The sequence below is a fragment of the Conger conger genome, chromosome 10, assembly GCF_963514075.1.
Source record: "Conger conger chromosome 10, fConCon1.1, whole genome shotgun sequence".
Taxonomy (NCBI): Eukaryota; Metazoa; Chordata; class Actinopteri; order Anguilliformes; family Congridae; genus Conger; species Conger conger.
Genome location: NC_083769.1, coordinates 16,406,311 through 16,421,921, shown reverse-complemented (window position 1 = coordinate 16,421,921; position 15,611 = coordinate 16,406,311). Strand labels below are relative to the sequence as shown.

The window sequence follows — 15,611 nt, the reverse complement described above, 5'->3', positions numbered from 1 at the left end:
GCCCAAAATTCACCTTCAAAAACATCCCACGGAAGGTGATTTCAGATGGCCTGATTTCGACAGCAACTCGCCCGTGTCTCTGTCCATGACCTTATCCAAAGACCAGACAGCCAAAAGCTGGCAAGTGGGGCAACCAGTGGTTGACATCACTGTGAAGAATATTACTAGTTTTACCTGCAATGGGCCCTATTAGCCTACTTCGCTGTTGGTGCTGGATAGGCCTACAACATGCTGCTTTAGAATTACAATAGCTTTTGTGTGAATTATTTATGGCTGATGAAATATTAAAGCAATCATCATTTACGATAATCCAAAATACAGTAATGCTCATTTAGCATGAAAATTGTAGTGATATGCTCCCGAGTTGACCATTGGTGAAATTTAGCGCTGTGGTTAGTGCAGCCACTGCAGGCCCATGTAAACATGAGTGTGAGCCATGCCAGATCTATCTCTATATGTACACTCACCAAGCACTTTATTAGAAACATTTTACATTTATTACACCGACTTATTCATGCGATTATCTAATCATCTAAATTGCTGATCTCCTGGGATTTTGCACTAGTCTGTCGAGGACCCGGCCCTAGGCCCCCCTGATGAGAGATTGACGGGGGATGGGTTAGAAAGGAATGCATTGTTAACCCCTCGCACACGCCATCGAGGTGGTAGTAAGAACGCCCGTAAGAAGAAAAATATGTGGTTCAGAGATAATGAGCAGCCATACTTGTCAGTAGAGGAGTCTGAAGTCGGGGGACTTAGATTTAGGGTTTTAAGGAGCAAGGTTAAAGTTCTGACTGAGAATACCCTAACCCTACAGGGGAGGGGCACAATGCCTGGCTAAAGAAAAAAAATAAGGAAAACGGAAAGGATGCCAATACCGAAAGAATATTAAGAGGCTTTAAGGGCCTTCCTGATTATAGCACAAATAATTTATCGGATAGATTCAAAGGACTGACTATAGAGGAGTTAAATGATGAATTACACTCAGCTATTAGCTGGATGTCCTTTGTAGATCCCTTAAGGCACCACAAAAAGGGGCGCCTGAAGAGGGTATTGAGATGGTGGCAGGCTTTAACTTCTGGCTTGCATGAGATCAAAGTTTGGAGGAAGTCAAGGAGAGACTATGAAATTGAAACAGACACCAGTGATGAATAGGTTCATTAAAAATTACATAAGAGCTAGTGTTTTTCCACTCGTATATTAAGATGGTGGAAATTCCCAAACCGGAGGGGCACATGAGATAACATATTGGGGAAATTTCTTTTGAGGTATGAGAAAATGACAATTGGAAAAACAGAAATAATGAATATGATCATTAAAAAACAAGTTACATAAGAGATAAATGTCTTCCCGCTTGAAATATTGGGGACATTTCTTATCAAAAAGGTACACTTTTGTATGCAAAAAAGATATATAAGGAATAAGCTTTTAGACCTTAGAGTGGGATCTTAGAATTTTGCTGTTGAAGATATCTACAGGCTGTTGAAGAGAGAGCAACGCAAGACAGCTGTAGTCAAGCTGGAGTGGCGCGCTCCCTCTGCGCTCCCTCTGCGCGCCACACCAGGATCTGGATATGGAGAACAGAGTGATGTACGCGGTGCGGACTCAGCCCAAGAGTTGTGGCAGCGGGACTGATGTCGAAGAGGTGTTCATGCGCATCCCTCATCATACAGAAAAGCTGGTGAAAGAGTTAAAGGGCTTTTACGACATGCTTGGAGCCGTGAACTGCACCTGGAGCCCAACAGACGGGACGCCGGGTTCCTCCACGCTACAGAACACCTTCCTGCTGGACCCACGCAAGAACCTGAAGCCTCCCCCCCTAACCTCAGTGTCAGTGAGGAGAGGCAAATGCGGCGGCAGCACTGCAAAACCCCCGACGTGTTTCAAGACATACCAGTGCACATCCCATACAACAGGCAGGAGAAGTACGAAGTGCAAAGTCACGTCTTTCGAAAGTCTGGGTCCTGATCCTGCCCCAGATTCCCAAACCAATGCAGCTGTTCAAAGAGCTCATCAACAGCAAGGAGGAGGGATCAAATCCCGCAGAAAACGAGATGGCTATATTTAGGGCATGAGTGGTAATTATAATCTATATTACTTGTAGAAGTAGGAAAAGTAATACATAGAAGTAATACATTATAAGTTTCCTTTTATTTTTATGTCTTTTATTTTTTAGAAAGATACTATATACGATATAAATAAGTAGTAGACTTTAGGGGTGTTCGTACCCATTGTATTAATGGAAGTTCAGTAGCTTTTATCTCCGTGAAGGGGGAGCCATAACATAAGGTAAAGGCCAAAGAGGAGGATGGATATTTGAGGGGTGTACCTTGATTTTTAAACATCATAGGTGGAAAGGTAACTTAGAAAGAGCTAAAGGGGTATATGTAACTTGCATGTGATCAGCAAACTGCAAAAGATGATATGTACACTGTAATCTGTATAACTCTATTCTTTTGATTGATTATAATAAAGTATATCTTATTATAACCATATGTGATAAAGATTCTTTAGAGGAATACATTGAATACAGGACATCGAATACCAGATTTGCATCACACCCTTCACTTCGAGACTGGGCTGGACGTTCAGTAGAACTTACCAGGGCTCCAGGACGTTCGGAGTACTTGAGTTCGTCCCCGAGACACCTCCTCGTGGGGTACTGCTCGTGGGAACGTGAGGTCTGAGCTCGGCAAGGGGTCCGTGGCTCACGACAATTTTGGCGCCCAACGTGGGGCACGAGTAGTTGAGAACTGCTCACGGCCTAGTGAGGCACTGCCCGAGTAGATTCCTGCTCGAGGGGCTCGAGTTGATTACTGGCACTAAAGAGAAAGGTGATAGGCACCTAAGTAGTGAAACCGTAATACTCGAACTCGAAAGGAATCGAGAAAATATAGAATAAGCTACAATATTAGAAGACTGTATAGGACAGTAAATTCTAATAAAGTAGGGACTAAACAAGTCGTGCCTCCGACAGAGGGAGAGGCGTTGGTTCAAAAAATACATGAAGAGAATGGACATTTCTCTTTTAATGTAATTGAGAAACAGAATAGGTTACATATACCCAAGATTCGTGCACTGGGTACACCCTTATCCATCCTCTGCGGCAAGGTACGGGAAGACAGGTTCTAGCCAGGCTAGAAAGATTGGCAGGCTCTCCTCGATGGAAGGAACAGTTTCCTGGTTACATGATGCATCCCTGAACCTGAAGGGGGTGAAGTTCCGAAGATGTAAGAGACGTTGCCCATTCCACGCTGCGAGGGGGTATGCGTGAATGACTGGAATGCGTCTGCTTCAACATGAAGACAACGCTTAGGAATGGACAGGACTTTGGATACGAGGCTCCTGTAAAGGAGTGGCTTTTGGGACTATTGGTTGCATCAGTGTTTTGTTATTTTAAGTCTCTAGAGTTTACAAAGAATGGTGCAAAAAAATAAAAAATCCAGTGAGCAGCAGTTCTGCAGACAGAAACGCCATGTTAATAACAGACGTCAGAGGAGAATGGCCAGACTTGTCAACGCTGACAGGAAGGTGACAGTAACGCGAATAACCACACATTACAACAGTGGTGTGCAGCAGAGCATCTCTGAACACAGAACGCATCATAACTCAAAGTGGATAGGCTATAGCCGTAGAAGTCTAAAAAATTAATCTAATAAATACCTAATAAAGTGCTCACTGAGTGTATATGAGGTTTAAGTGCAGACTTTAATTTGAGGGCATTCACATCCATAGTGGCCGATCAATGTAAGAATTGCATGCCTTTTTATACAAAGTCCCTCCATTTTAGGGGACCCAAAGTAATTGGACAGTTAGCTTCTCGGCTCTTTCTGATCAGTCAGGTGTATTCAATCACTTCCTTAGCGCAAGTATAAGAAAGCTTTCAGTATCTAGTCTTGAGTCTGCTGTTGGCATTTGTCAACATGAGGACCAGAGTTGTGCCAATGACAGGAATGACAATAGGCTTACTGACAGAAACGGTTTGGAACATTAAGAAGAGAGCTGCTTTGGAAAGATGTTTGGGATCATTGCCTTGCTGTGGGATGAAGCACTGTCCAATGGCCCATATTGATTAATTATGAGTCAAAATAACTTAAATTGTACCCCTGCCAAATACTCATGGACTGCACTATAGGTTTAATTTATTCAAGTTGAGTAACCTACTTCATACATTTTAAATCATAAATATAATGTTGTCCTAATCAGAATAATTTCCAGAGAAACATTACATAAAACTATGGTGGGAGCATAATATTCTTTTAATGGGTTCGGCTACAGTATATATAGACTACAGTGGTATCTTATTTTTGCCAGTGGTTCCGCACTTGAACAATAGCAGTAATGGTGGTGATATTGAACAGTCCTGGAACCTTATATGCGGCATGTTTCTTGTTTTTACTTGTAACAATCATATAATCATATTGCGCTGTCCCCAACTAACAAATACAATTATGTTTAAACCTGCATTCCTACCACTTCAGTGGACAAACCCCATCAGTACATTGACCTTGAATATGGCTACAGGTGTACAATATTATAATAACTCCTGTATTCTTTTAAAACGAATTTCCCATAAAGCCCCATAAAAACCAGAGGGCCACAAATCCCAATAAGTGATTCATGACAACCCCAATCGTTATAGGAAAATTGTACCCAGCACTGAAACATTCATTTAACCATAATCAATGAAAGATGGTCTTGATTGTATGGCTCTGGAATAGGACTGCTTCAGTCGACTGGAATAAGAGTGTCTAACAGGCAGTGAATGCAGACAAATACAACTGACATTTCCAAAACTGTGGGAAATAATTTTTTTGTTTTATTTACCTGGACAGTAACATGCCAACAACAAAAAAAAAAAATACAAAAACATAAAAACTGAATTAAAAGGGTGGAGGCTGGGTGTGGTCAGCCCCGGGTCAGAACTCGGTCATCTTCTTGTGGGTGTTGGCTTTGCGCTGGTCCTGCTGCACGCGGAGCTCCTGGGCCTTCAGCTGCACCAGCTGGCTCCTGGCGGCCGCTAGCCTCTCCTCCAGGTGCGTGGCCATCGTCTTGTCCCTGGGAACGTGACACCGGGCCACATTTCAGCACGCTCGCTCGCTCTACCCCACCAAAAACACCGGCCAGCTGCTGGGGATGCCAACGGAGCAATGCCTGCTTTGGGCACCTTCTCAGGGGGCTCTTACACGGGGTCTGGGGGCCCTGTGCAACCCTTGAATTTACGAAGCTGTTAACTGTTCTTACATACTTCCAACTAGGTACTAGAAGAGGATTCACTCTCTTAAAGGAGTAATAACCAAGTTTTCTAGTTCTAAAGCTGAGTATCCAGTCTCCATGTGATGCATAATTATACTAACTGTTTAAAAAATTATAAAAAAATCGAATTATGCCCGGCCACCTAATTTTTGGCAAATGAAAGCCTCGCACTGACACCCAAAGGTGAAAAGTCGAGCCCACATCCATGATGTTGAAGTATGTAAAAACCTGATTTCACGTACTGTATCTCCACTCCTCTTCGATGGGTAATTATTATGTATTGAAACTGATCTACGATGACAGCAGAAATGACCCTGCTCATTTGATACTGCATGCGGATGAGTTGTAAATGGTAAATGGTTGGCATTTATATAGCGCCTTTATCCAAAGCGCTGTACAATTGATGCTTCTCATTCACCCATTCATACACACTCACACACCAACGGCGATTGGCTGCCATGCAAGGCACCAACCAGCTCGTCAGGAGCATTTGGGGGTTAGGTGTCTTGCTCAGGGACACTTCGACACAGCCCGGGCGGGGGATCAAACCGGCAACCCTCCGACTGTCAGACTCTTACTGCCTGAGCCATGTCGCCCTGTGACAGCCAAGAGAGCATTTATTTTTGTCTTAGATTAGCATAGCTATCCTGTTTTTATCTTTCCTTAATTCTTCATTCCTGTTCCATTTTCTATATATCCCCCCCCCCCCCCCCCACACACTGCATAATCAGGTGTGGCATGCAATTATGCAATGCAAATAATATACGATATGCACCCAAACATTTTTGACACCATTGCAGCTGAGGGCTCTCTGAAACAGAAAGGAAAGCAACGGCTTTTCCCTGAAGAGACTAATGAGAACCAGTGTACTATACAATACACCTCACGGTCAAAGCCCTCCCAGAAAATCACTCCATACAAGCTTGTTTCAAAACACAAATACCCATACTACAACGTAATTCCACATTTCCAGGGAAATCAAACTAATGAAATGGCCTGACAGATGTCATGCATTTAAACCACGAGCTTACATTCTGAATTTTCCATACTGCAACTTGTGGCTTGCACCTGCTGGCATAACAGAGGACAAAACGATCTGGTATCATGATCAATACAAGTAACCTCCAGTGAAGTCGCTGCTAGTCCAGGGGTGAGAAAGTAAAAGTCCCAAAAATTACCAAATGGAACAAAAAGCGGGGGAGGAACCTGAACCTGAATTTTCCACCTTACGCTTGTTAAAGTTGTTATCATGCAACAGCAACAAGCAGAACATGCCATGTGTCTAATAATAACCAAGCTAAAGGCCTATTTATGCTGGGAATCAACACTGTTACTATGATGATAAATATTTTGAAGGCTAGGAACTGTTGTTCACACTCAAACGCGTCCTGTAGGTACAAACCATGCATAGCAGTCTAACCGGTTAGACCAGTGTTCCTCACTCTTTGATCTGGAGAGCAGCAGGGTGTGCTCCTTCTTGTTTTGGCCTTAATATCAGCAACCAATTCAGACCCGAAACCAAGTGAGGGGCGTTAACAGTGTAATTAACTGCTTTAATAGATCAATTGAGTGTGGAGTAACTACCAAAGCCAGCACACCGTGTTAGTGTAGAAGCATTCACTCATTTGACCTGGAAATATTTTATAATTTTATGGTAGTTATGGTTATCGCTGAAAAGCGTTTTTTCCAGACTCAGAAGTTGAAAAATAACCAGCTCTTTGCTGCCCCCCTGTGGTGAAACTGATAAAGCACACTGACACAAAGGCACCTGCTGTCTTGGCTCTGAAATACACCACAGATGCTGTGTGGGAAAATTAAAAGCCTGTGAAAGCCTGTTTATTTGGTTTCACAGAGATTCCGGTTTTATATTAATGTAATGTTACTGTTGAAGTGACTGACCAATCACTGCTGATATTTCACACAATCACGTCTAGATTGAAAATTATATACGTTAAGGTGTCAAGTATATTACTGATATTAGCCGGCTCAACCATGACCTGCTAACTTCAAAATTGGGCCGGTTATGCGTGGTCGTTTTTGAAACTAACACGTGGCACAAACCTCACCTTCTTTTACGTGACAGGGCTTTTGAGGCCTACGTGCTTTCTTTGTCAGACCATCAGGGGTGAATTTTAGTTTCACTAACTTACTTATCCTATACTAAACAGGTTAGTAGTATCCCACTGAAGTTAAAAATGTCTTTAGTATGAGAGACCTGGCAAGTTGAGCAGCAGCACTGTACATGACACAGGATATGAAAGCAGTACATGCGTGTGTACGTGCACACGCAGAACACAAATCAGGTGTCATGACCGAGTGTGGCGGAGGGGCGGGCGGGGCTGGACTCACCTGCCGGCCTGCCTGGCCAGCGCCTGATTGAGCCGCTCGATCTCTCTCTCGGTCTGCACCACGCGCTCGGTGGCCTGGAAGAGACGCACGTTGAGGGAGCGCTTGGCGCTCTCCCCGCCCCTGTAGGCGTCTTTGCTGTTGGGTGGGGGGGCGTTGGCCTGGCCGTCGGCCTCCCTGTCGCCCAGTTTGCTGTTCAGGAAGTCGAAGACGTCGCTCCGCCCCCGGCGGGCCCCGCCGGCCCGCTTGCCCTTCCGCCTGGCCTTTGACCCTTCTCCCTTCCCTTGCCTCTTCCGCCCCTGCTTCTGGTTCATCTCCGCGCACTGGTCCAGGGACCTCCCCTTGGGCAGGACCACAGCCGTCACCGGCTCCACCCGCCCCTCCAAGCTCCGCCCCAGCCCTGACAGAGGAGAGGGGGAGGGGTGGGGTCAGCAAGGACAAACACAGAATCTCAGGCTGCGTCCCAAATCGCATACCATCTTACTACAGAATGTCAAAATAGCGTTACCATGTTGGGTCCAAAATCGCATACCATCTTACTACAGAATGTCAAAATAACGTTATCATGTTGCGTCCCAAATAGCATACTATCTTACTACTGAATGTCAAAATAGCGTTAGCATGTTGTGTTACCAAATCGCATACCATCTTACTACTGAATGTCAAAATAACATTAGCATGTTGGGTCCCACATCGCATACGATCTTACTACTGAATGTCAAAATGGAGTTAGCAAGTTGTATATACCATGTATAAAATAGTGTGCTAAAACTACCCAGATGCCACACTTTGTTTGGTGAAATGCTAAAGCGCGTGAACGCTATGCTGGCATGAGTATCCCACAGTGCATTGTGAGCCAAGCCACCCGGAGAAGGTGTTCAAACTAAAGCTGTGAAAGAGTTGAACAACTAAAATGCAAGTACCACCTTTAACTATGTTTAACGGAACTTTAAGTTAAAATCAATGGATATATTATATACAAGTTTTTTATCTTTTTTTCTGATTTTCCTGACAAACTCACATCAACAAGCTACCGTCATCGTCGCAAGTGTTTCGATGACGATAGAGTATGTCCAAAAATCCACCTTCCTTTTTGCTGTATACCAAAGCCGCTCTATGTACGTCAAATGATAGTATACATACAGCGCATAGTGTGCGGTGTTTGACTTTGCAGCCTCAGTTTATCGATATTGCGGTCAAGCTGCAAAGCTTGGCACTGGCTAAAAAACATTATCTCCACCTCAGCTGGTGTGTGGGGAGCGTTCTGGAACAAAATGCATCACCCAGGTGGGTGTGAGAAAAGCGCTATGTAAATGCACTGATCCATCTCCCAATCTCTCTATCTCACTAAAGCAAATTCCAACCTCTGCTATCAATTCTGGAGTGCAGAAAAGCTCCCACCTAGTTACACATGACATCAACGCCCACAACATCTAGACTGCACTCGACACGAATGGCACACATGAGTCAGATAGGTGGCTCTTTCCATAATTCTCTTTCATTGGCATTTAAGCCTTGACAGGTTAGGCAAGGCGGGATATCTACTCTCTGAAGCAATGCAGGGCAAACACAATGCTAATATTTACGCAACATTAATATTTTTCCTACATTGCTTCAGAGTGTAGACACCCAGTCTTGCCTAATCTAGGCACTTTTCCAGTGGTCACCGAGTGGAAACTTGAGTGGGGAAAACCACTACCTGAGCAGGATAACTGAACCCATCATTTTACCAGTTCCATATTTGAAAGGGTCTATAAATAGCTCACAAGCACTTTGGTTTAACTCAGGGAAGGCCCACACTGTAATTGCTGCTGTCTGATGACAAGGTTCATCTCACACCTAGGTATGGTCTCACATTGTTCAGGTTTCCCACGTTTGGTAAGGTCTCACACCTCTTTTAGTGGGATCGCACTCTTACCTTTCCCAAATTCGTAGCCCATTTTGAGCATGAGCTTAGAGCCGATTCCGCGGGTGTGCGCCTCCCATCCCGCAAAACTGGAGCTGCAGGATGGGGCCCATTCCCCCGTTTCCACCGAGTCCAGGACTGGAGGGAGGGAGAGAGGGAGGGAGAGAGAGAGCACACCATCAGCAGAGGGGTTGAGGGTGAGACAGTGTTGGGGGTTGGGGGTTGGGGGTGAGACAGTGTTGGGGGTTGGGGGTGAGACAGTGTTGGGGGTTGAGGGTGGGACAGTGATGGGGGTTGGGGGTGGGACAGGGTTGGGGGTTGAGGGTGGGACAGTGATGGGGGTTGAGGGTGGGACAGTGAGGGGGGTTGAGAGTGAGACAGTGTTGGGGGTTGAGGGTGGGACAGTGATGGGGGTTGTGAGATTGGACAGGGTGGTACCTTTAGCATAGGCCGAATACTCCCCAAAGTCGTCATCGCCATCAGACTCTGAGGACGACGGGTCATCTTGCCTTAAAGGGGGGATAATTCCGTCAGCTTCCACTATGGTGCTTCTCTGAAGGAGTGAGTTGAACTTCACTGTGTAGTAACCTTCTTCGATATCTACGGAGGGGGTGTCACAAAAAGAGCACAAAAAAAGATATTACTTTAAATATCGAGCTAATTCTTAACCCCATTTCCTCTGGCTGAGGTGAGGTATTAGTGTAATGTTAGGGAACTGGCTTTGTAACCTGCCACTGTACCCTTGGGCAAGATGTTCTCTAAATTTCTTAAGCATCGTATATCCAGCTACATATGGCCCTGAATAAGACCAGTGAAATTTTCAGATCACTTTACAAATAATTTCAAGGACATTTCAAGGATAATGGGAGCACTGAAATGAAAGGTATGGTCGATTTGAGATGCTGTGAGATTTGCCGTCCATCAGTCTGAGGAGCAGTGAGTTTGCCACCATATTGATAATGTTGGTTGACATGTGGATGGAGGAAAGGGGTAGGGATCAGACCCGTTATTTTGGCGGGGTACCAGATGCCGTCCTCGTGCCGGGCCAGACAGGCGGAACCTTCCTGAAGGTTGCTCAGGTCCAAATCCTGGAACTGCCTCAGCTCTGACACGGCCACCACCTCGCCATGGGAGAACCTATCAGAGGGAGCATCACCAGCTGGGACTCCACCAAAACTCTACAAGATTTCCTCAGAGGACAGTTAGCTAGGTAACTAGGGATGAGCATGGTTAATTGATTAACTTTGACCAAAAAAAGATTAACCTAAACCAACTTAACCAGTTAATTCTTTACATTTATTATTAAATCGGTAGCTAGAAATATATATATTTGGGTCGTAGAATTTCAGAGTAGCCAAATTAACATGACTGTGGCACCACCACAGACTGGAAGACGCAGTGGAGTAGGCTATGGAACACAACATTTTGAAGAGAATAATCTGTAGCGTAAATGTCGCATAAAACTTGCATCAAAGGTTTAAAAATGGCAAGTAAAATGGTTGCAATATGCCATCTGGAGCCCTGTTTCAAGAGCTGAAGTACACAGACTCTACCTGCAGTTTTCCATGAAGCGACACTTGTCCTCGAGGAAGAAAGGGCAGGGCTTCATGGATTTGTGCGTGGGGTGAATGTACAGCACCCTCACGCGGGCCTCGGCTCCGTCCGGGTCCTCGGCCCCCACCACCATCGCGTTGTGGTACTCCAGCGTACCCCAAGCGCTGTGGTACGGCGCTCGGACCTTCATCCCGCTCACGGCGTCTTCGTCCTCCTCCTCCTCGCCATCCTCCTCGGCCTCGTCGGTCAGGGTCCGCTCGGAACCCTGAGGGCAGTCCACGGCACCGGCGGGCGAGTCCTCAGGCGGGGTCTCCCCCAGTTCCGAGTAAAAGGCAGAGAACTGGTCGTCCAGGCCGGCTCCCGCGGGCTCCCCCTCCGCTGTACTGTCCTCCAGGCTCGCCAGAAGCCGGCTCTTTTTGACGGACACCAGGCTGGACTCGGTGAGTTCAATCAGCTGCCGTAAGTCCTCTTTCAGCTTGAGCAGGTCCGACTGCTGAGAGGGATCCAGTCCCGCCCCCAGGGCGGTCTCCACCTGCTGCAGCTGAGCATTGTAGGTTTCAATGGCCGCTTCCAGACTCCCCTCATCCATGGCGGAGAGCGATGGGTCAGCATTTAGGAGCCTGCTGGAAAGAGCACAGCGCTCGCGACTTTGAGTTAAAAACGTGAGAGACGTGGTTATCCTGAAAAATTGCATTTCATATGAAGGCCACGCTGTCATGCTGACACTATGCTAGAAGCTCAACGGATTCAATAACCATTTAATACTACTTAATAGAAGTAGTATTTTATTGATCCCAGGAATTGGAAACTGCTTTATCATCAAACATCACAGCATGCCATTGAAACCAGTGATTCCCAAACTCAGTTCTGGGGACCACTAAAACCTACAGTCCTCTCCAAAACTATTGGAACAGCAAGGCCAATTCCTTTGTTTTTGCAAGACACTGTACAATACATTTGGGGTTGAGATAAAAAGATGAACGCGAGTTCAGAATTTCAGCTTTTATTTCCTGGTATTTACATCGAGATGGACTCAGAACAAAGCACCTTTGGTATCGGACCACAGAATGTGTGTTAGTAAATGAAAGTAAATAACACTTATTTCATAGCATATGTTGTATTCTTGTTGTATTTCTAATGCTTTTCCAGGCTTTTACTGCAGCCCCTTTTAATTGCTGTTTGTTTTGATGGTTTTTTTTCCTTCAATCTCCTCTTCAGGAGGTGAAATAAATGCTCCATTGGGTTAAAGTCTGGTAATTGACTTAGTCAGTCTCAAACCTCCCACTTTTTCTAACAAATTACGTCCTTTGTTGTGTTGACAGTGTGTTTTGGGTCGTCTTGCTGCATGATGAGGTTCCTCCCAATTAGTTTGGACGCATTTCTCCATAGGTTGGCAGACAGAATACTTTTTTTTGTAGACTTCTGAATTCATCCTGCTGCTACCATCATAAGTTACATCATCAATAAAGATTAGTAAGCCCTCTCCAGAAGCAGCCATGCAAGCCGAAGCCATGACACTTCCTCCACCGTGCTTCACAGATGAGCTTGTATGTTTTGGATCATGGCCTTTTAATCACTTTGGTAGAAGATAATCTTGGTCTCATCAGTCCATAAAACTTTGTTCCGGAACTTTTGTGGCTCATCTCTGTATATTGTAGTCTCACCTTCTGAATCGTATAGCCTCTATATCGCTGCTCTCAAAGTCTTCTTCAAACTTTTGATTGAGATACCTTCACCCCTGCCCTGTGGAGATTGATTGCGATGTCACTGACAGATGTTTTGGGGTTTCTGTTCACAGCTCTCACAATGCTTCTGTCATCAACTGCTGTCGTTTTTCTTGGTCGACATGTTTGATGTCTGTTGCTCAGTACGTCAGCGGTTTCTTTGTTTTTCAGGACATTCCAAGTTGTTATACAGCGATTTACCCTCTTTTCTAAGCTTCAAAATGGCTCTTTTCTTCATGCTGGCTTATGTTTTCTAACACAAATGCAGTCTTCACAGGCAAAACCCAAGGTTAAAACCAAGAGTAGACATTCAGAACTATTTATTGTTTAACCCATCAATCACCTGAGCAACACCTGTCAGTCACATGTTCGAATACTTTTGCACACCTAGAGATTGGGTGGTCTGATACAAAAGGTGATATGTTCTAAGTTGTTTAACAAATCTAGATAGAAAATACCAGGAAATCTCATGTACATCTTTTGACCTCAAACTCACTTGTCTTCAGTGTATAGCAAAAATAAAGGAATTGACTTTGCTGTTCCAAAACTTTTGGAGGGAACTGCCTATGCTGTGTCTGCTAGTTTATGTTAGATCCAATCTCTTGATCAAGGTTCCTGAAAGATGTACCATACGTTTTCCTTAGCTAACTTTATTAGAAGGGAAAAAAAAAAAAAAAAACAGCTCAAGAGGTTTTCAAACAGCTGGTAGCCGGTAGACCGTTTGCTCAGCTCAGACTGTTTTCAAACAGCTGATTGTTGTTGTTGGTCATTTCAAGCTGGTCATAGGTGGATTTCACAGCAGTGTCTCAAGCTAAACACCTTGGACAATTTAAGCTAGCTTAATAAATTGCCGGAAAATAGTCTCACAATCAAGCTGGCTAGACAACTTCATTACCAGCACACGTCTAACTACCGCCGGAATCTTGTTAATTGAACTGCTAATTGGCTAAATATTGATAGTTACCTTCGTCCGAATGATAGCTATAGTTTTCCGGAGAAAAGTAGCTATAGCTTAGCTACGTTAGCTATCGTTATCATTTCTGTTGGTTGTTTAGCTAGACAAGCTGCTGACGTTAGCTAGCTAACTCAGAATAAACAACTGAAATGAAGCCTATCAACTGTCTTACGTGAACCATTAACACACTAGCCAGTCAACTCACGTTAGCTAACTTATTTACCTTCATTGATTTGCCAGTTGCCAGCGCTCTACCTGCAAGCCACATTAGGAATACGAAGATGAAGAGGAAGCTAACAAATTACTTCCGGTAACCCTGAGCGAGTGAAACTTCACAATAAAAGTGAGAATTTATGTTTTCAAATCATTATTTATTGGTGGACTATTGGTCGCAAAACTGCCCTTTGTAAATATAATATTGCATGATTATAACTGTTCAAGAACTTCTGTTTATTTTATGAAGTAATTTCATCACTTGGCCAGCGAAATTGGTTACTGCAAAATTTGGCTATAGCCTTGTGTGTGAACCAGAACAAGTGATGCTCTCCTGGGAACGCAAAGGACTCTAAAAAGCCATCACCATTGCAAGTGTCATTGGCTTTGAACCCACGCACATCCACCCTAATTTGCACAGAGCACCCTCTTACCCCAGAACCCCCCAAATAAAAACAAAAAAAACAATGCAACCTGTTATTTTGGCTGGTTCCTGGATGCTATCTTCATTTTTAGGCGTAAAGTTACTCTTCATAGGCTATTTTAGTTGGGTGTAGCCAATCCCATGTATTTTCATTGGAATGCCATGACTTATGTAGGACACTAGATGGGGTAATATTCCAATAAACAAAAAGCCAATTACAGTTGCGATACACACAAATACATCCTTTTGCTAGTTACCAAATGCCATATTCATCTTCAGCCTATTTAGGCTATTTTATTTGGGCGTAAAATTTTTATTGAAATACTCAGATACTTTGGTGTTTCATCTGGGCTGCTCAGCTAAATTGGGAGGCAGTAAGAATACTTAAGCAACATCCTCCAAGTATTTGTGAGACTGAAGCCAAGCATACCTGTACCTTCTAAAATACACTCAGTGATCACTTTATTAGGTAGACCTGTACATAAACGCATGCAGACATGGTCAAGAGGTTCTGCTGTTTTAGACCAAATGTGAAGAAATGTGATCTAAGTGACTTTGACTGTGGAATGAGTATTGGTTTCTCAAATCATTCCCAGAACATTTGAGGGAAGTCAACATGTACAGTATATTCCGAGCACAAGTATTTGTCCAGTGCCCTGTACCCCTGGAACGTTATATTTAAATAACAAGGCACATTGCAGACATGGCCTTGGGATATAGGTCAGTTTTGTGATTACACTGGATTCACTTGAAAACAGTTCATGGTCATTCATTTATCACGAACATTATCACAGAAGCAGATGTTAAACAAACCTGCGGTTTCAAAACATGAATTGAGAACATTTTTGCAATGTATGCATCAGCTGCTCTCCATGTTCTTTTTTTATTTATTCATTGACTAAAAGATAACCATTACACTTGCTTCTAAGAAACATGCCCGGAACGCTTTTTTTCCTGTAACAGAACTTGCTGGGGCAGGCTTGCTACATATTACGCTGCCAAATGGGCATTTTGGGACAGACTGTGGCAAACACCCAATTTGGCACATCAGCGTAATCCACCACTTTCTCACTCGAGAGGACACACAGCCACTAGCGCAAGCCCCTGTAATTTTTCATCAGGACTACTGTAAAGCCTGACAGGTCAGTTTACTAAGCTGTGTCATCGGGCCACTGCAACTCATCCCGAATGCTGCTGCCCGCTTCAGCCTAGATCTTCAGCCTGCGCCCGCTA

The 15,611-nt window shown here is 44.3% G+C and overlaps 1 protein-coding gene across 2 annotated transcripts; it reads right to left on the bottom strand.

The window, feature by feature from the left end:
* Positions 1-4,797: 4,797 nt before the first annotated feature.
* Positions 4,798-14,065, bottom strand: zgpat (zinc finger, CCCH-type with G patch domain). 2 transcript variants are annotated; one of them, XM_061258163.1, is made up of 7 exons: positions 13,965-14,065; positions 11,062-11,685; positions 10,512-10,645; positions 9,947-10,108; positions 9,521-9,646; positions 7,606-8,002; positions 4,798-5,058 (listed from the first exon to the last, which is right to left on the bottom strand). In XM_061258163.1, the coding sequence occupies exons 2-7, from the start codon at positions 11,649-11,651 to the stop codon at positions 4,920-4,922; spliced, it is 1,548 nt and encodes a 515-aa protein (XP_061114147.1). In that variant the 5' UTR covers positions 11,652-11,685; positions 13,965-14,065; the 3' UTR covers positions 4,798-4,919. The 2 variants fall into 2 exon arrangements, with proteins under 2 accessions (XP_061114147.1, XP_061114148.1); XM_061258164.1 differs by lacking the exon at positions 13,965-14,065 and adding an exon at positions 13,751-13,947.
* Positions 14,066-15,611: the final 1,546 nt, after the last annotated feature.